The sequence below is a fragment of the Stenella coeruleoalba genome (genome assembly GCF_951394435.1).
Source record: "Stenella coeruleoalba genome assembly, chromosome: 8".
Classification (NCBI taxonomy): Eukaryota; Metazoa; Chordata; class Mammalia; order Artiodactyla; family Delphinidae; genus Stenella; species Stenella coeruleoalba.
Genome location: NC_137154.1, coordinates 12,681,800 through 12,702,735, shown reverse-complemented (window position 1 = coordinate 12,702,735; position 20,936 = coordinate 12,681,800). Strand labels below are relative to the sequence as shown.

Sequence of the window (20,936 nt, the reverse complement as noted above, 5' to 3'; positions counted from 1 at the left end):
CAACAGATCATACTTTAAGAGCCACACACTTACTTGGTCCAATTCTTCTCATGACATTAGCAACAGAAATGAAATTGGAAACAAATATGCCTTTGTGTAAGGACAAGTAGTTCATGCAGGAATTAAATTTGTAACTTGAGTCTCTTTAGTACTTCCAAACTAGAGAAGCCTATATTTGATAAGCTACTGCTTTCCAATGGAGACTTACTTATAAGTAATTAAGCATTTAGAATTTATTTTTAGATAATTTCTCGACATCAAGTCAGTCTCATAGCTCCTTATTTCAGCCTTAAATATAACCTTTTCACCTAACCAAATAAATGATTTATATTTGGAGATAGTAAAGATTACTTTTTACTACTTGCTAAAAGAAAGTAGTTGGCCTATTTAAAATGGTTCGCCAATTTAAAAATACTTATTTGTCAAATTGCATTAAGTAATATACATACTTTCAAGTCCTGTTCTTCTTCTACTTTAGGTGCTGTTTGTACTTTAATCTTTTCTGGAGATTCTTCTACTTCCATCTCTTTGTCCGAATTTTCATCTACTTTTTCTGAATTTTCAGCACCAATTGCTAAAAAAGAAAATATGTGAAATTAAATCAAAAGGACTGTAAACAACGAGGTCCTACTCTATAGCACAGGGAACTATATTCAATATCCTCTGATAAACCATAATGAAAAAATATAAAAAAAAGAATGTCTATATGTGTATAACTGAGTCACTTAGCTGTACAGGACAGATTGGCACATTGTAAATCAACTATACTTCAATAAAAAAAATAAAATTAAAAAAAAAAGGACCAACACTAATAGAGCCCCAAATACATTTTCTTACCCCGTAGCAAATATCTGAAAGTTACTAGTACTCTCCTTTGCCTGTTTTCTCCTTACATGTTAAGGAAGCCCTAGTGACTTATCAACCTACTGTCTCTAAAGAACCAAAAAATTTAATCCTTTATAATCACCTTTCTTTTTTTTAAAATAAGTTTATTTTATTTATTTATTTTTGGCTGCATTGGGTCTTCATTGCTGCACACGGGCTTTCTCTAATTGTGGTGAGCGGGCGCCATTCTTCATTGTGGTGTGCAGGCTTCTCATTGCGGTGGCCTCTCTTGTTGTGGAGCACGAGCTCTAGGACTGCGGGCTTCTGTAGTGGCAGCACGCAGGCTCAGCAGTTGGGGCGCACGGGCTTAGTTGTTCCACGGCATGTGGGATCTTCCCGGAGCAGGGCTCGAACCTGCGTCCCCTGCATTGGCAGGCAGATTCTTAACCACTGCACCATCAGGGAAGCCCCTATAATCACCTTTCTTAAAATGTGTCTATATACACGATTTACTTTGTTTTACCACATTACCAAGAAGTTTCTGCTTTCCCTTCCTCCTTCATCTATTAATCTTTTCTAATCTTCTCTTCCAGAAAATCATGGCTTCAATTATTTACAAAAGCTAGAATATCTAACGGTTCTTTATCAAATGGGTTTTGATAAAAAGGCTTTCAGGGCTTCCCTGGTGGTGCAGTGGTTAAGAATCCGCCTGCCAACGCAGGGGACACGGGTTCAAGCCCTGGTCCGTGAAGATCCCACATGCTGCGGAACAACTAAGCCTGCGCGCCGCAACTACTGAGCCTGCCCTCTAGAGTCCGCGAGCCACAACTACTGAGCCCACGTGCCACAACTACTGCAGCCCATGTGCCTATAGCCCGTGCTCTGCAACAAGAGAAGCCACTGCAATGAGAAGCCCGTGCACCGCAATGAAAGAAAGCCCACGCGCAGCAATGAAGACCCAACGCAGCCGAAAAATAAAAACAAATAAATTTATTTTTTAAAAAAAGGCTTTCAAGACCAGAGCAGCATATTAAACTACCAAATAACTCCCTTCCTGAACTGGTTAACACCTGTAGACAGCCTTTATTGGACCTACCTACTCTTCTGGTTGGTGCTGTCTGCTGGTAGTGGGAATCTCCAAAAAAGAACAGGTAGGTTTACCACAAACTTAAATGGACTAAAAGATATGAACTCTTTGTTATGTTTGCTTAACACCTGCTTACCAAACATATACAATGTAAATCCATCTCTCTGGAGGATCACAGACTAAAAACAAACAAAAAAACAAATTTGAGTACCTTTTCTTAACGCTGGTTAATATTTGATCTAGAGAAGAAATGTGACTTTAGTATCACTCTCAACAGCTTTCATTAGCCTAAAATTTTGTATTAAGTACTTAACCTTTTCATACAATGGCCTTGTTCTTTTTATTTGATCATTAATATTCCTTCTGCATTTTCATGTTGTCTAAAACCAAATCTTTCTACTCTCTCACTTACTAGTTTATAGTTCATTGGTATATTAGACATCTTACAGTTGATGGCAGGTTTAAGAATTTAACAATTTTAAGCACTGCTAGAGCTCTAAGACTTGATTATTTTGGAGGGCAGTTAGGCAGGATCTATCAAATGAAAATGCACATACCCCTTGACCCAGCAATATACCACTGGGAATCTATACTATAATGGTACTAAAATCTGCATAAAGATAGATGTACCAAGATGTTTACTACAGCATTATTTTAATTGCATAGTATCATTAACTAATGAGTATATTTAAAAAACAACATGAGCACTCAAGTAACTACAACCCAGCTTAACAGAAGACTATTAATAACACCTCGAAGCTCCCTGTGCCTCTCCCCCAACATGTTCACACCAGACACACCCTGATGGTGTTGGTAAATGCCTCTACTTTCATCATGGATAGATCTTTAAGCACAATATTTCTGCTTATTTTTCAACTTATATACATGGAGCACTAACATATGCATTCTTCCGTGGCTTTTTAAATTCAACATTATTGTTCCTGACATTAATCCATGTTACTGCATATAGCAATGGATCATTCATTTTTTACTGCTGCTTAGTATTCAATTGGAAGAATACATCACAATTTATCCACTACTCTTTTCATGGATATTTGAATGGCTAATATTTATACTTTTTTGGGATAAAATGAATGTAATATTACTTCTAAGAGTGAAACAAGGACACAGATGTCCATCAATGGGCAAAGAGTTAAATGAAGACATCTATACTACTCAGTAGTTAAAAACAATTTTCAAGACCTTGTTAAACAAAAAAGTATGTCTGACAATCCATATGGTTAATCTCACCTATGGTAAAATTTACATATGCACATTACACACACACACACACACAAATTTACATATGCACATTACACACACACACACACAAAACCACCAACGTATACTAAAAAAAGAGGAAAAGGTCTAGAAGAATATATGTAGATAAAAAATAAAGAAAACGGACCTCAGGGTAGGGCACGAAAACAGTGAAAAGACGAAGGGGGGAGGGGCACTTTTAGAATTCTACTTCATATTCTTCTATATGGTTGATTAGAAAGAAAAATTCAAGGATGTTTGCATTTATTTATTACCTGTGTTTTTGTTTACTTGTTATTTTTAAACTGTAACCTATAAGGTACCTTCTGCTTGGTACATTCAACTAAGGTTTGGTGATTAAAATTAGTTAGTTCTGGTAACAGACTGCAAAAATGCAGCAGGTTCTCCTCTATATTACCCTGATGATGACTTGGGTCCTCATGACAGTACCAGACTATCTACACACCCAACCAAAGGCTGGACAACTTGTACACAGAGAGGGAAAATGAGGCTGGGTTTGCCAGAGGTGGGCCTTGCCTGCCGTGTTTACCAACTGGTAATAGAGAGGTAAAGAGAATCCACGGTCTTTATGCAGATTATCACGACAATTACCGTAGTGAGTGATAAAAAGAAAAGGGAGGGAGAGACCCAATCTCATTTTTTTGTTTTTGAGGGAGAAGTTATCCTGAATCAGTAATGAATACACAGCCCGATGGATTCTAGCCTCTCAATTTCTTACCGCTCCACCAGAGGTGGAGCAGGAAAAGGCAGAAGTTTCCTTCCCCGCATTTCCTAAAAGGGTAAAAGTGCTATATCCTTCTATTTGCTGAAGAGAAAACAGAAAAGGGTAAGAGGGATTTCTCCTCTACATCTTTCAACTCTCAAGTTTAATTAAAGCACAAATTACCAATTTCTCCATTTTCTGGAGTCTCTCGTCCAGTTTTGCTAGAACTCCGGCTGGTAGATTCTGGACTGGTAGCTCGAACAAACATCTTCCATTTTCCTCTTTTAGACATAAGTCTACGCATTCCATCTTGAGATGCTGGCTGGCTGATATCAGAACACGGACTAGACCCTGACACACTACCATCTCCTTCCTCCAAGGCTCGCAGCTCTGCCTACGACGAACAGGAATTAACTGTTTACCAACATTTATCTGTGTGAGTACCAAGAATGACAGCCATGTGCTTTTGGAATTTAAATCCTTTGAGGACAATAAGTATTTTTTAATACATTTTTCCATCAGGATTGATCATTATGCTCCAAATTCTACTGTTACTCAATAAATGTTTACTCATGATTACAGTTAACAAATACTGATTTAAAGGGTATAGGTTCTAAAGATCCATGAACAAATTTTCTAATACATATATACACAAAGGATAAAGCTCAACTTTCGCTGGTCCCTCTCCATAGCTTCAAATTTTTCAAAAGCGGGAAGCTTCAAAGTGATTTACTGCTATAACACCTGTTAAGACTTTGCTTCGTATATACTCAAGGCAGCAGTAGATAAAACTGTTCCAAGAAAAATCAGGGCAGAAAATAAGTAAAAATCAACTTCTCAATCAGAAAGTTTCCTGTGGACCATTTATCTTAGAAGGAAAGCACATGAAATAATGGGTTCCTCTTAAACTCTCCTGTTATCTTCCCACAAGGCCCACTTTTCTTTTTCCTTTTTTTTTTTTGGCCGCATAGAAGTCTGTGGAATTTCAGTTCCCTGACCAGGGATGGAACCCAGGCCCAGGCAGTGAAAGCGCCAAGTCCTAACCACTGGACTGCTAGGGAATTCCCATAAGGTCCACTTAACTATACACACAATACCACAGGTGATCACTGGAAGTCAACTTGTACTTTAACTGTTGGGTTAAAAACCAAATTATCACAAGAATTCGCAATGTTTGTTTGTTAAGAAGCTAAACCAAAGATATACATTACTTACTGTATCTATCCTTAAATCATAACAACGTTAGTCTTTATTGGTTGTCAACTACCAAAAGCATCATCAGGGACCAAAAGAACTACAACTCCATAGTTCAAGTTTTTATTACATAAGCATATCTAGGTGAAAGGATAGAAAAACAAAATCCCAACGATGGCTGTAAATTGAGTACAGCAATCCCAGAGTATGACAGTTCCGAAGGAAGAAAATACATCTAACAGAACTTCAAACACTTACTTTTTTCCTTTCCAAAACCAGCTCCAGCTCCAGGGTATCTTGTTCTTCTTCCTCTTCACTTTCTCCAGACTGAACAACACTGCAAATATCCTCCTGAGTAGGGTCTTCCACACCGTCCAATAGACTTTCTTGTGGCTTTACTATTGTTGCTTCTTCTGTTGTACTTGTTTCTTTCTCTTCTGAAACTGGCTCTACTTCTTTACAAATTACTTTTCTTCTCCATCTCTCTTCTTCCTCTTTTATTCCCTCAGGCAACAAAGGAGCAAGCAGTGATGCTGCCACCCCTTTCTTCTCCTCCTCATTATTTGAGAGAGCTTGAATTCCTTCATTCACTTCCTGTAAAGAATAAAATAATTTTGCTTAACTTTCAAAGAAATCTCACCTAAATATACAGTACATTTAATTGTTCGTGTTAAAAACGACCATAGGGCTTCCCTGGTGGTGCAGTGGTTGAGAGTCCGCCTGCCGATGCAGGGAACACGGGTTCGTGCCCCGGTCCGGGAAGATCCCACATGCCGCGGAGCGGCTGGGCCCGTGAGCCATGGCCGCTGAGCCTGCACGTCCGGAGCCTGTGCTCCGCAACGCGAGAGGCCACAACAGTGAGAGGCCCGCGCAACACAAAAATAAATAAATAAATAAATAAAAATAAAAATAATTTTCAGTCACTGGATATTCTTAAAAACCACTGACTCCCATCAGATTAGTGTATATGTTTGTACCATTTTCTTTACACATGTATAATGGAAACACTGCTACTTTAGGAAGGCAGTATTACAGTTCTGGGTGGGACTCAAACATATCTTTGCTTCTATTCTCTGTACATCAAAAGGCAGACTAGTAAGAAACAGAGGCAGATTTAAATAAGATCAGAATCTTGCCAGTTTAACACATGACTGGATAAATCTTCACCTTCCTCTTCTGTATGATGAGATAACTTCACAAATATGCTGTGAAGGTGATTCAGAGGAAAGTGAAATATTTCTAAAATGAAATGTGTGATTTCATTTAAAGTGTCTACCTCCTCCACTGGGATATTTATTCTACCTCCCTCTTACAGGTGTAAAGGTGAACTTATTCTGTAAAAGCATTTTTTTTTTTTTGCGGTACGCGGGCCTCTCACTGTTGTGGCCTCTCCCATTGCAGGGCACAGGCTCCGGACGCGCAGGCTCAGCAGCCATGGCTCACGGGCCCAGCCGCTCCACGGCATGTGGGATCTTACCGGACCGGGGCGCGAACCCGTCCGTGTCCCCTGCATCGGCAGGCGGACTCTCAACCACTGCGCCACCAGGGAAGCCCTGTAAAAGCATTTTTTGATACAACTCCGTCATCATTCAAAAATTCAAGATAAATTAAAATTCAACACATTCTCTCTGTAGAGTACAACTTACTTTTCTTACTGATGAGATTATAAAAATGGTCAAGTTTTATTAGTAGCAGTTTTTAAGGTAGCCAATCTTTATATTAAAAAAAAAAAAAAGGTGGAATCCCAAAATACAACTATTCTGAAGCAGAGAAGGGGACCCGAAGCGTTGCCTGCTTGGCTGCTCCCATGTCCTTCACAATGACTCAAGGAGCCTCTATTGCACCCTAAAGCTCCAAAAGCACCACTGAACTGGGTAACTGCTCTAAATGCCATATAATAAACAGACACAGATTATGTAAAACTTTAAGACACAAAATTTATACTGTTTCACATCTATGCTGTAAAATACTAACAGAAGGCTTATATACCTGTGACAGAGTAACATTCAAGTTCTTTAGATGTGAAAATAAGCAGATGAGGTAAGTTGTAACACTGACCTTTTTAACTTCTCGCTTGGTTATGACTGGTGCACTTTTACTACTGGAAACTGAAATATTTTTCTCCTTAGTATACATGTCTGTATTTACCACAAAACTAGCTTCAGCACCTGTTACGGAACTAAAAAAAATATACTTAGCAAGAGAAACAGAAGGCAAATATTATCAGCAAAAGATAATACTCTGATTTCCTTCTAGTAACTTTTTTTTCCAAGTCTATTCTTACCTGGGCTGGTAATGTTGTAATCCCTGCACCTGGGTGGCAAGATACTGGGGTAATTCCCAAGTCACTTCATTTGTTTGTGTGTTCCAATAATAATAGCATCCTGTGTTCTCATCCCAGACCTCCTGCCAATCTCCCATCTCAATTCCAACTAGAAGAAAATGAAACAAATTTTAAGAAGCACATATTCCCACACAATTCTGACCTTCTATCTCAAGTCAACTCTAAAGCTATAACAACCTAACACAGCACTGTTAACAACTGGGCAGGGCACTTCTCTGTTGTGGAGGCAGTCCGATGTAGTGTTCACCAGCATCCTTGCCTCTCCCCAGTCGATGCAGTAAACCCTCCTCTCACCACCCACTACCACCCTCTGCTGTGACTGACAGCCAGAAATCCAAACACTGTCAAATGTTCCCTGGGGGGGCCACTCCCCCCTCCTCAGTCATCTTTGCAAACATGGTTTAAAAAAGCAGTTTGATAGTTGAAAAATGTATTCTGAACCCCAAAATACTTTTTAAAATAATGGCTTTTACTATTTACCGAGCATAATCTGCTACTGGTTAAAAGGCAAACAATTATCTTTCAGTAGACAAAAATATACCCTAGCCGTTCTCATTTTCTAAATACTGTATTTAAGAAACCAGAATTCTAAAGTCTGGGGCTAAAGCACACAGGCTTTCACCTTTGGGAACCTCAATGCCTAGAACACCTTTAAGAACTACACTTTAGATTTCTTTAAAACTCAAAGGATCAAGTTTACCTCCTGCCAGTGAACACTGAGTATCATACTGCCACCCTGCAGTCTGGGTTGAGTCTGTCCCATTTGGGGTAGTGGAAGAAAGGGCAGATGTTGATTCCTTTGGCTCTGGCCGAGGTGGAGTTGGAGGTGGAGCAGAAGCTCCTACAGGAGCTACAGGCTGAGGAGCTGTTATAGCATCAATCTCCTTTAGAATGAAAATAGTGACAAACTCATTAATCACATTAAACCAGAAAAATGGCCATCACTTAAAAAAAAAAAAAAAAATCCCACACACACAGGGTTTTGACTTGAGAAGCTTAAGTCTCAGCTTCCCAAGTCAAAACCCTCCTCTTGGGCTTCCCTGGTGGCGCAGTGGTTGAGAGTCCGCCTGGCGATGCAGGGGACACGGGTTCGCGCCCCGGTCCGGGAAGGTCCCACATGCTGCGGAGTGGCTGGGCCCGTGAGCCATGGCCGCTGAGCCTGCGTGTCCGGAGCAATGGGAGAGGCCACAACAGTGAGAGGCCCGCATACTGAAAAAACAAAACAAAACAAAACAAAAAAAACCCTCCTCTTCCCCATTTTTCTCATTACAACTGTCACAAAAAGAGGAGATGGGGAGAGACTAAAAAAAAAGGAGAGACAGACATAGATTGACAAGTAGGCTAACCACTTGAATTCCGATCCCAAAGTGTTCAATAACTAAAAACCCAAACAAAAACACCACTAACCGCTAGGAAGTTGGCCAATGTACTATCAATATCAGCTGACTGGTTTCCATTTGCTTCCTTAGACTGTGCTGGTTTTTCTGAAACATCACTCTCTTCATCATCACTGTCAGCATATGCACCAAGTAAGCACAGACCTCCTGGAAACAAAAAGGTAAGCAACGTTTATAACAATGTCAAAAAGTCCTAGGAAGTATCCAAGAGAAAATATGATTCTTTAGCCATTTAGTTTACTTGTAGAACCTCAAAAAAGTCTTCAATGAACTACCAAAAAGAGGTACAAACTGACTATGCACTTAGAGCTAATAAAATCAATCTGCATAGCAACTTGACATCCTTTTCAAAATATATGCTCAATTATTCAACCTCATACTCCCTCTGTCAAAATAACACATAGTATATCCTGATTTTAGAATTTGTTGTTTTACGTGTCCATCTCAAACAAGTAAACCAATTAGGGTTTAGTAAATGAAACAAGGAGATTTTCAAAGTGAAAAACAAAGCTCTTTTTCAATGATTTTTTTTCCTCAAAAAAGAAGTGACAAATTAAAACAGAACCTAACATGCTAGGTTAGCAACAAATACCCAGCTAAACAAAAACCCAGCTAAAACCAAAATTCCCACTCAAATGGTATTAGGTATGGCCTCTGTGATGCTGCAATGCAATTTCCTTCTTAAAAAAAAACTGAAATTATACACTTTTTTACTAGTTGATCAATGCTTATGCCATTTCCTTTTGTATCACCTATGGCTACTCTAATGTTACAATTAAGTGAGCATATATACCCTCTTCATATATCATTTTATTATAATAGGTATATGAAATATTTAAGTCTAGCTAGACTGTGCAGCTATTAATAAGACTAAATTTTCCAGTGCCTTGGTAACTGAACAGATTTATCAGGAGGTAAAACCTAGTTTTCTCTGTCATAATTCTGTAAACAAATTCATGGATTCACCTAAACATGAACACAAATTGCTTCATTTATCATACAAAAGTTCACATTCATTGTTTTAGCCACATAAATTTCACCTTCATTATTTTTTTAGTATATAGCTAAGTCGTTACACTATCAATTTCCAAAATATTATTTTAAACTGATTAGGAAGATTCTTAAATGGATATTTCACAGTATCTCCATTTTCCAGTTACCAAATATATTATATCTCATTTTGGGGGTGGGGTCATACCAGTCAAGTTTCCACATTTTCTGAACAAGAGATAAAGATAGAACTACATAAGACATTTCTGTACAGAAAAAATCTGCATTTTAGTATTTAGCACTGATGAGTTTTTCAGGGAAGGCGGAGGATGGGAAATTTATATTTTTATATAAACACACTTCTTAGTTGAGAGACAATAATCACTGGCCTTAGTTCTTTAATTCTGTATCTTTTGGTAAAAGGTTCCAACCAGGTGAGCCGTGTGGAATTTTGACTACAAAATTCCCAAGCAGGGGTAATTCCCCAGGCTCCGAGTGGGTCTCTAGGGCAATAGGTTTAGCCAAGGGCTTCCCTGGTGGCGCAGTGGTTAAGAATCCGCCTGCCAATGCAGGGGACCCGGGTTCAAACCCTGGTCCGGGAAGATCCCACACGCCGCAGAGCAACTAAGCCTGTGTGCCACAACTACTGGGCCTGTGCGCCTAGAGCCCGTGCTCTGCAACAAGAGAAGCCACCGCAGTCAGAAGCCAGCGCACCGCAACAAAGCGTAGCCCCCCGCTCCCCGCAACTAGAGAAAGACAGCGGGCAGCAACGAAGACCCAATGCAGCCAAAAATAAATAAATAAAATAAATAAATTTATTTTTTAAAAAAAGGTTTAGCCAAGGCTCCACCTAGTCTTTTTCTCTTCAACTCAGAGCTTTTCATATTACACACTTAAAACCTCTTCCAAACTCCTGATAACATAATGACAATTAAATAGCAAAGTAAATGAAAACGATTAAACGCAGCATTTGGGGGAAAGACACATACTTAATACTGTTAGCGACACCATAAACTGATACAATATTTAAGAACAATCTGGTAACATATACCAAGAACTACAAAACTCTCAAAGTTTCTTATAGCTAGATAATCTCATCTCTGAGAATATAACCCTAAGAAATAATTACAAAAATTGTTTTGCACAAAGCTTTTAAGAGCCTCATTTAAATAACCAAAAACTGTAAACAACTCAAATGCTCTCAAACAGGGGACGGGAAAAGCGAATTCCAGCATAGTGCCAGACGCAATATCACTTTATGATTAATCAGACCATTATGGGATTACATAAAATGATGTTAAGGGGACAAAAGGTAACTCTAAAGGAATAAAAGATAAAATCAAGTCATGAAACAAGTTCTAATTACATCTCTGAAAATTTATTCTATACATTAATAAAAACAGGCATGCATTTAGAATAACACTAAAAAAAAACCTCACAATACTATACAAAATTGCATAATCTTAGAAAGCCAAAAGCTTCACAGGACCAGGCTTCTAGACTACTACTGAGAAGCTGTTGCTAAATGAAGCCAGAGGAAACAAGGCCAATCTTCAGAGCCAGTCCTTAGCAGTCTTTTTTGAGGAGTACTGACTCCTCAAACCTCAATATGCTTACCTCTAATGGATGGTGCCACACAATTTGCAAATTAACTAATGATATCAGGCAGTAAATTATTTATTTCTTAGATATATACTTTACTTTCCTGATAAGCTTCAAACAGTAACTGTGCCTTATGTCCCTTAGAAACTATTTCCTCATAACACTGAACAGTGATTTTTAACTCTTTTGGTCACAGAAAGCTATTAACAATCAAAATGATAAAAGCTGTGGACCTTCTCTCAGGAAGACACACTTGAGTGTGCAATTTCAGGGGATTCACAGATGTCTGACACTCATCTATGGAACCACATTAAATACCCTTTTCTAGAAGATGCTTAAATACTGTTGACTATCATGGTAGTCTGTTGGCCTAATTTAACAGAACTTATTCTAAATTTTCCCTTAGATAATTTCACATGCATTTACCATAATATCTGTTAGCATAAAAATACTACATATGCTTCTCTACTATATTATAAAAGCATATTTTAATAACTTAAAATTTCATTTTTGTGCAAAGAAATTCAGCATGTTTATAGTGATAAAAGTAAATTCTTTAACTAAAATCATCTTTAAAAAAATATATCAAGGGATTCCCTGGTGGCGCAGTGGTTAAGAATCCATCTGCCAATGCAGGGAACACGGGTTCAACCCCTGGTCCGGGAAGATCCCACGTGCCGTGGAGCAACTAAGCCCGTACGCCACAACTACTGAGCCTGCGCTCTAGAGCCCATGCATCAGAAGAGAAGCCACTGCAATGAGAAGCCCGTGTACTGCAACAAAGAGTAGCCCCCGCTCGCCACAACTACAGAAAGCCCGGGTACAGCAACGAAGACCCAACGCAGCCAAAAATAAATAAAATAAATTAATTTTAAAAATATATACATATATATATCAATTCTTGAGTATCTACAGTTTCACAAAGCCATGCAAATAATAATGGAAAATTGCTTCCCTTTTGTTTTCGTTAAACTTTTTCCTATGCGCATACCAACTAGTAAGTAAGAAATGAATAAAGCTGATATATTCTTTTTTTTCTTTTTTTTTGCTTAGAGGAGAATTTATTGCCTTAAGTCAAAAAAGAAAAAAGGTATCTCAACCCAACAACTGAAGCGTTCACCATAGGAAACTAGAAAAAAATGAGCAAACAATTATAAAGCAAATAGAAGGAAAGAAATGATAAATATTAAAAGCAGAAATCAATGACACAAAAAAATTAATAGAGATAATCAACGAAACCAAATTTGATGCTAGGAAAAGGCCAACAAAATTGACAAAACTTAGCTATATTAACCAAAAAAAATAAGAGACAAGACACAAATTACCAAAGCCAGAAATTAAAGAATGGACTTCATAACTGACCTTACAGATTATGAGAGAATATTCTGAACTAATTATAGCGACAAATAGACAACTTTGTTAAAATAGACAAATTTCTAGAAAGATGCAAATAACCAAAACTGAGTCAAGAAGAAACAGAATATCTGAAAAACCTAAATGTCCACTGACAGAAGAATGGATAAAGAAAATGTGGCACATATATACAATGCAATACCACTCAGCTATTTAAAAAAAAAAAAAAAAAAAAAAGGGGCTTCCCTGGTGGCGCAGTGGTAGAGGGTCCGCCCGCCGATGAAGGGGACGCAGGTTCCCGCCCCGGTCCAGGAGGATGCCGCATGCCACAGAGCGGCTGGGCCCATGAGCCATGGCCGCCGGGCCCGTGCACCCGGAGCCTGTGCTCCGCGACGGGAAAAGCCGCAGCGGTGAGGGGCCCGCGCACCGCAATAAAAAAAAAAAAAAAAAAAAAAAGAAATAATGCCATTTGCAGCAACATGGACGGAACTAGAGACCATCATACTAAGTGAAGCAAGTCAGAAAGAGACAAACACTACATGATATCACCTATATGTGGAATCCAAAATATGACACAAATGAACCTACCTATGAAACAGAAACAGACTCACTGACATAGAGAACAGACCTGTGGTTGCCAACGGCAGTGGGGAGGGATGGAGTGTAAAGCTGATATATTCTTACGCCGCAGGATGAAGCTGAACAGAATGAAAACAGTTCTGTTCACAAGGCACATAAAGGTCTGAAGTGCTGACTGACACTGCAACCAAGGAAATTTCTCGTAGAACATTTAAATTCTATCCATTGCACATAATCCTTAGAAGACCCAAATGAAATAATATATGTAGTTTACAAATACAAAATGCTATTTCCTAGTTCTGGAATTTCTCTCACAATGTGGTTTTACCTTTTCCAACCCATACTTTTTTTTTAAGTGGCAAATACGGGGTAGGGGGGAACAAGCATCTATTATTTCAGGTGTCACATAGTACAAAAAGTCCTGCAAATTCAGAAGAATAAAATTACTACCAATTATAGAATATTTAGTATCAAAACATACTTTAATCTTTCAAGATACATAAAGAGTAGAGAAAACTAACATTCTTGGCACTTGCTGTGTTAGAAACTTATATATATTGTTCAATTTAATCATCAAAATAACTTAGGGCTGTAAGATCTATTTTACAGATAAATGATGTCCTGAGGTTTTAGTATGAATGCTAGAGTGGTGATTTGAACCCAGGTTTGTCTACAAAACCATCACTGCAAATATTCCTTCATGCTTAAAAAATAATCAATAAGAGCAATTTTCAGCTGCACAAACATTTGCTAGGTACCAATCAAAGCTGTGTGTTAGAGAAATAACACAATGAAAAGACACTGTTGGTGTCCCTAAAGAATGCCAAGATAATGGGGAGCTAGAAAACTAGTTACAAAATAGCATCAGTAGAAAAAGTAGTACAAAGTAATTTGGGTACAGAGAAAAGGGAACAGCAAATTTTACATTGGTTAAGGGACTTCCCTGGTGTCGCAGCGGTTAAGAATCCGCCTGCCAATGCAGGGGACATGGGTTTCAGTCCCGGTCTGGGAAGATCCCACATGCCGCAGAGCAACTAAGCCCGTGTGCCACAACTACTGAGCCTGCGCTCTAGAGCCCACGCACCACAACTACCGAAGCCCGCGTGCCTAGAGCCCGTGCTCCGCAACAAGAGAAGGCACCGCAGTGAGAGGCCTGTGCACCACAACGAAGAGGAGCCCCCGCTCCCTGCAGCTAGAGAAAGCCCGTGCGCAGCAATGAAGACCCAACGCAGCCATAAATAAATAAATAAATAAAATTTCTTTTACATTGGTTAAAGTATATATACCAACAAGCCCTCACAAAGATTTAAAATTTCCATTTTATGGGAGGAATATAAATTAGCAACACTGAAACATTCATCAAAACACTATATACAAACACGGTTTGATCCTAATGTAGAAAAGATGAAAAAAAAAAACTATACCTGTTGCTTTAACGGCAGTGGGCCTGGTGGTCATGACTGGTTTGGGAGGATTCTGAACTCTAGGAACCTCCACCACCACCTCCTGTTCATCTGAATTTAAAAAAGCAAACAAAAGAAAACTACAGTCAGACGACGGAACACAGAAAAAACTATACAGGTGACAAAACAATCTGTGACTTCTCAAGTCTAGATTTCATCAATTTAAAAACAGGGTAGCTGTAACTCATCACTAACCCAAATAAAGAAAACCAGTATAACTAGAATCTTCCATCCGCCTAGTGGCTTTAACATTAAGAATTTAAACACCGTATATAAAAATTACATCTGAAATAATCCAAAGTTAAAACACACACACAGAATAAATCTTCTCCAGGCTACCAGAAGGCTTTTACGAAAAGCACAACTAGAGCATTTTTTTCGCAAGAGCCACCCAACGTGATTTTTTTTTGTTTTTTAAACCTGAAATGGTCGGGGCTTTTCCGGCGTCTGGCCCCTGCAGTATAGCCCAGTCCGGTTATTCTTAACCCAAGTACCATTCTAGGGATAAACACAAGTACTTGGGAACCCACAAACACCACCTCTCCAGGGATTTTTGGGAAACCTGCCAACTAGGAATTACTTACATTTTAGCTGGCGTAATAAAAATGGTATGCTCACTTCTAAAGGGTCTCTCTCAATTTCAACAAAAACGAAAAGGAAAAGCCGATGCCGTGTAGGAAACGGCAGGTTCCACGGTCACCAAACCTAGGACGCGGAAACGCACACTCTCACATTTACCCCGTAAGTTATTCAAAGCCAAGAATAGACGTTGAGCAGACTGGGCGCCTGGGCCAATCCCTGCACCAATGATGGCGCCTCTGGGTCGGCTCCGGCCGGGCGCACACGGCTCCGCCGCCCCTTCCGCAGCTTTGGGCTCACAGCCGTCCTCACCGGAGGCCGCACGCAACAGGCCTCGGCTGCGGACGCCGCCCGCCCGGGTTTCTCTTCCTCCTAGGACTCGCCCGAGAGGCCTAGGCCGCGAGCCCCGAGCTCGAGTTTCGGACGCCCCACCTAGGCGCCGCGGCCCCTCGCGCACGCTTACCTTCTGAAGGTGAGTCGTCCGGCGCCGCGGCGGCAGTGACCGCGGTCGTTGTCGTCGGCGTCGCCGGGGCTGGCTGGCTGGGCGCCGCCGCCGCCGCCGCCGCCGCCGCCGAGTCCGGCTCGGTGTCGGGTTCCGGATCTGGGTCCCGTCCCGGCGTGCTGCTCCGCGGACCTGGCGGAGAGAGCTGCAGGATAGGCCTACGGCCGGGTACCGCCCGGGACTTCTTCCCCATCGCGAGCCCGAACGCGAGCTGCGAGCGTCGGGCAACCTAGAGGGGCGGGCGTTCGGCGCGACGCTACGTAATCAATATTCATACACTGCGACACCGCCTCCTAGAAGGATCCGCTTTTAACCGGCGGAGCGTGCGCCCGCGCAAGCGCCTTGGGCCCCGTACACTCTTCTGGCTCCTCCCCCGGGGGGGGGAAGGAGGACTTTACCCACGGGGCTAGACGATTGGCTGTTTTGACACATTGAAGAACCCGGTAGCCAATGGACAAGGAAAAAGGGTCAGAGTCAAGCGAATAGTACGGAAGGATGTGAGTTTAGACTTGCTTCCAATTACGTCAGGCTCCACCCATGCGGTTTTTGCGGAGTCTATTCTCTACCGTGTTGTCCTCCATTTTGTACCCGTTCTTGCCTATGTGTTTCTTGTCGTTTGTCGTCCAGGAAGCTGTGCTGCTTTCCAGGCCCTTTCCCAAGTTTCGCCCTGATTATTGTGGCTTACTTTGAATATAACATTGAACATTAGGTAAAATAGTAGGTCTTTTATGGTTTTGTGAAGTTTTTCTTGGGGCACAAAGATGACGTCTCATCGTGTGGCTTATCAAGTGGAAAAATATCACGACATAGTGCATACGAGGGTAGAGCCTAAATTGTGATGGGATACAGGAGCCTTCCCAACGTGGCCGCTTTCATAGATTTATCTTCCTTTAGCACTCTCCTCTCCCCTGTCCCATTCTGGAGCCAGCCACTCGGAGCGGTTCTCTCACCTTCATTCCGTCACACTAGTTGGAAAAACTACAGCATCGTGTGGCAAAATTATTTTACTTCCTCAAGACCCGTTGCAGGCATAACATCTCTGAACCTTTTATCTCAATGCTGAGCCCCTCCCTAGCAACTTGACTTACCGTTGATACTCGTCTCCCACTTCTAAATTGAGTTTAAGAAATCCAGTGGTATATTTTTGGCCGCACCTCCCACCAGGGATTGAACCCACGCCCCCTACATTGGAAGCTCAGAGACTTAACCACTGGACAGCCAGGGAGGTCCCCAGTGGTATATATTTTTATATTCCCAGCGCTCACTCAGTTCTTGCTAGAGCATGCTAATAATATGTAACATTTATTGACCACTTACTATGTGTCAGGTACCGTCTAAGGACTTTATATGTAGAATTGCATTTGATTCTCACAACTTTATAGGGTAGATATCATTATTCCTAATTTATAGATCATATTCCTCATTTATAGATGAACCCTTAAATTGGTTGCTGAGTGCAAAAGCCATGAAAGCAGTGACTTGTCTGTTTTGTTCCCAGTATTGAAATGCACTTTCTGGAACACAAGCACTCAGTTTTTGAATGAATATAGTGCTTGAATATATACAAACTAGAAATAAGTAGCAAGAGTTCTTTCCTTTTCTTACCTATGGGAGGAATATCTGGATTAGAGTGGTTTGAGATTAGACCCCCAAGACTTCTGAAAAATTAACAGCTAGAAGCAGGGGAGAATATGCTGTTTTGAAGCTGTCACCAATGATTTCTTTCTCTCTTCCTTTCTTTTTTTGATTTATTTATTAAAAGAAGTAGTTGATACACAGTAGTTGTACATAGAAGTTTTGAAGCCAAACATCTGGATTCAAAACTCAACCCCAGCACCTTCCAGATGTGATTGCTATGACAAGTTTCTTTTTTTAAAACAAATTTATTTCATTTATTTTTGGCTGTGTTGGGTCTTCGTTGCTGCACACGGGCTTTCTCTAGTTGTGGTGTGCAGGCTTCTCATTGCGGTGGCTTCACTTGTTGCAGAGCATGGGCTCTAGGCGTGCGGGCTCAGTAGTTGTGGCTCTTGGGTTCTAGAGCACAGGCTCAGTAGTTGGGGTGCACGGCTTAGCTGCTCCGCGGCATGTGGAATCTTCCCGGACTAGGGCTCGAACCCATGCCTCCTGCATTGGCAGGCAGATTCTTAACCACTGTGCCACCAGGGAAGCCCTCTCACAAGTTTCTTAACATCCCTAAACTTGTTTCTGCAACTGTAAAATGTTAGTGATAGTATCCATAGAGTTGTTGTGAAGTTTAAATTACATCATAGTTTTAAGCTCTTTGTAATGCAGCCAGGAACAAAATAAGCAATTATTCTATAGTAGCTATTATTACTACTAATGAGCATTTTGTTTACATGAAAGTCCAGATCCTATTATAAAACTGGCTGTAAACAAGTGAGATTATGAGCTAAACCACAATGCATAGAAATGTGAAAGGCTGTTTTCCTTGGGGGAAATTTATATTTTTGGAGGTAGCTCTTAATGTTTGTAGCCAGGGTTCTCGACCCCAGCTGTTTAGAGAACCATCTGGAGGGTATTAAAGCAATATAAGAATCTGAATCAGGGCTGAGAGTGCAGGGCTCATATCAATTTTATTTTAAAAAGCTCTTTATTTTAATGCTTAGCCAGGGTTGAGAACCACTGGCTTTAGAGACATGTTTTACTGTTTTTGGCCTCAGAGAAGGTATTAGGATCTGAACCAAGAATGGACAAATCATGGCTAAATTACGCCTGCTTTTTATTTATTTATTAAAAAAATTTTTTTTTTGGCTGTGCAGCATGGCATGTGGGATCTTACTTCCCCCAACCAGGGATTGAACACACGCCCCTGTAGTGGAAGCATGGTGTCTTAACCACTGTACCACTGGGGAAATCCCAGGGCTACCTTTTAAAGGGTTGAACAAACAAAACAAAAGAATGTCTGACAGAGGACTGCCCTGGTGGTGCCGTGGTTAAGAATCCACCTGCCAATGCAGGGGACATGGGTCCAAGCCCTGGTTCGGGAAGATCCCACATGCCGTGGAGCAGCTAAGCCCATGTTGCCACGGCTACTGAGCCCACATGCTGCAACTACTGAAGCCCGTGTGCTCTGGGGACAGCGTGCTGCAACAACTGAGCCCGTGTGCTTCAACTACTGAAGCCCTTGCACCTAGAGCCTGTGCTCCATAACAAGAGAAGCCACTGCAATGGGAAGGCTGTGCACTGCAACGAAGATCCAACACAGCCAAAAAAAAAAAAAAAAATCCTGTGATAAACCATGATGGTAAAGAGTAAAAAAAAGATTGTGTATATGTATGTTTATATATATGTATGTATGTATAACTGAATCACTTTGCTGTGTAGCGGTAATTAACACAACATTGTAAATCTATTATACTTCAATAAGTAATCAATTTAAAAAAAGAATATGTGACAGAGAACTGTGTAGACTATAAAACCTAAACTACTTATCTGGCTTTTTTTTTTTTTTACGTCTCCACACAGGGTGAGTAAACATGGTCAGTCACTCCCTTTAAAGAAAAATTAGGCCTGCTCTTTGATTGCCGGGGACCTAAACAGCTCTGGAATTAGTAAAATCAAATTATCAGAGCTTACATTTGACAAGTGAAACCTGGGAAGAACAATCATTTAAATAAACATGCATTTTCAAATATATTTAGTTATAATCACGACTGGTGGGCGATGTCTTTACTCTGTATTTGATGTTAATTTCAAAAGCCAACCTTCCTAATCCATATTAAAGCTCTGGCTTTTGGAACTTCAACATGAGATATGCTGCAGAGGAAGACTGTCCACAGAAATCCCAGCTTCAGCAGTGTAGAATGAAGTTTTAGGGTTGTGTGTGTTAATTCATCTAAATTTTACCATGTAAGAAATTAATAAACTGAAACCTCAGACTTCCCTGGTGGCGCAGTGGTGAAGAATCCGCCTGCCAATGCAGGGGACACAGGTTCGAGCCCTGGTCCGGGAAGATCCCACATGCCGCGGAGCAACTAAGCCCATGCGCCACAACTACTGAGCCTGCACTCTAGAGCCCGCGAGCCACAACTACTGAGTCTGCATGCCACAACTACTGAAGTCCGTGTGCCTAGAGCCCGTGCTCTGCAACAAGAGAAGCCACCGCAATAAGAATTGGCTCACCGCAATGAAGAGTAGCCCCCGCTCGCCACAACTAGAGAAAACCCAACGCAGCCAAAAATAAATAAATGTAAAAAAAAAAAAAAAAAAAGGAAAACTCAATTAAATAGTCTTGGGAGACTAGGACTGGGAGCTCTCATGCCCTGGGATGATAGCAGAGCTCAATAGGAAGAAAACTCTTCTTTCCTAGCAAGGACTCAGCCAATGAAAAGCCAAGTGCTTTGTTTACTATAGCTCTCCCAACTCCCCCCCCCCCCCCCCCCCCCCCCCCCCCCGCCCGCTTCCTCGCTCCTTCCCTTGCCCTGGGGGGACTTGCACATGGCATGCCTTGGTTGCAAGACCCTGGATTGCAATTGTCTGATGATTCCGAATAAATCTATCTTTGCTGGAGAAATAACTGGCAGTATATATTTTTTAGGTCAACAGTCATTATTGTCTCACTCCCAACTGGGTGTACTTTGATCAATTCAATTCTGGGGATAAGCCCCAGGAGGTAACAATCAGGTTTAAGGGCTCAGTCCCACACAAGACTGCCCTTACTACAGAAGCCAGCTCCACATGAGGTCCCCATGCCACTCACACTTCTTTCTGGCTATAATATCAGGGGTTCCCACGACCTCCTCACATTTTTGAATTCTCTAGAAGCATTCACAGAACTCAGGAAAGCACTATACTTATGATTCCAGTTTTATTATAAAGGACACAAGGTGAGGGACTTCCCTGGTGGTCCAGTGGTTGGGACTCTGCGTTCCCAATGCAGGGGGCCCAGGTTCAATCCTGATCAGGGAGCTGGATCCCACATGCTGCAACTAAAAGATCCTGAACGCGGCAATGAGGATTCCACATACCACAACTAAGACCCAGCGCAGCCAAATATTTATTTAAAAAAAAAGATAC

The 20,936-nt window shown here is 40.9% G+C and overlaps 1 protein-coding gene across 7 annotated transcripts in view; it reads right to left on the bottom strand.

The window, feature by feature from the left end:
* The window catches only part of FNBP4 (formin binding protein 4), a 39,142-nt gene extending 22,993 nt beyond the window's left edge, over positions 1–16,149 (bottom strand). For 3 of the 7 annotated variants that reach the window (XR_013829488.1, XR_013829489.1, XM_079929740.1), the window contains exons 1-9: positions 15,861–16,147; positions 14,780–14,869; positions 8,842–8,978; positions 8,135–8,318; positions 7,375–7,522; positions 7,149–7,269; positions 5,349–5,684; positions 4,080–4,290; positions 450–574 (exon numbers count right to left, since the gene is read on the bottom strand). Coding sequence is in view for 3 of the 7 variants with exons in the window: in XM_079929740.1 (XP_079785866.1) it covers positions 450–574; positions 4,080–4,290; positions 5,349–5,684; positions 7,149–7,269; positions 7,375–7,522; positions 8,135–8,318; positions 8,842–8,978; positions 14,780–14,869; positions 15,861–16,092 (1,584 nt within the window). In the remaining 4 variants the exon portion in view is untranslated. Of the gene's footprint in view, positions 1–449; positions 575–2,048; positions 2,092–4,079; positions 4,291–5,348; positions 5,685–7,148; positions 7,270–7,374; positions 7,523–8,134; positions 8,319–8,841; positions 8,979–14,779; positions 14,870–15,860 lie in introns of all 7 variants that reach the window. The other 4 variants (XR_013829486.1, XM_079929738.1, XR_013829487.1 and 1 more) reach the window with 3 other exon arrangements.
* Between the last annotated feature and the right edge of the window lie 4,787 nt (positions 16,150–20,936).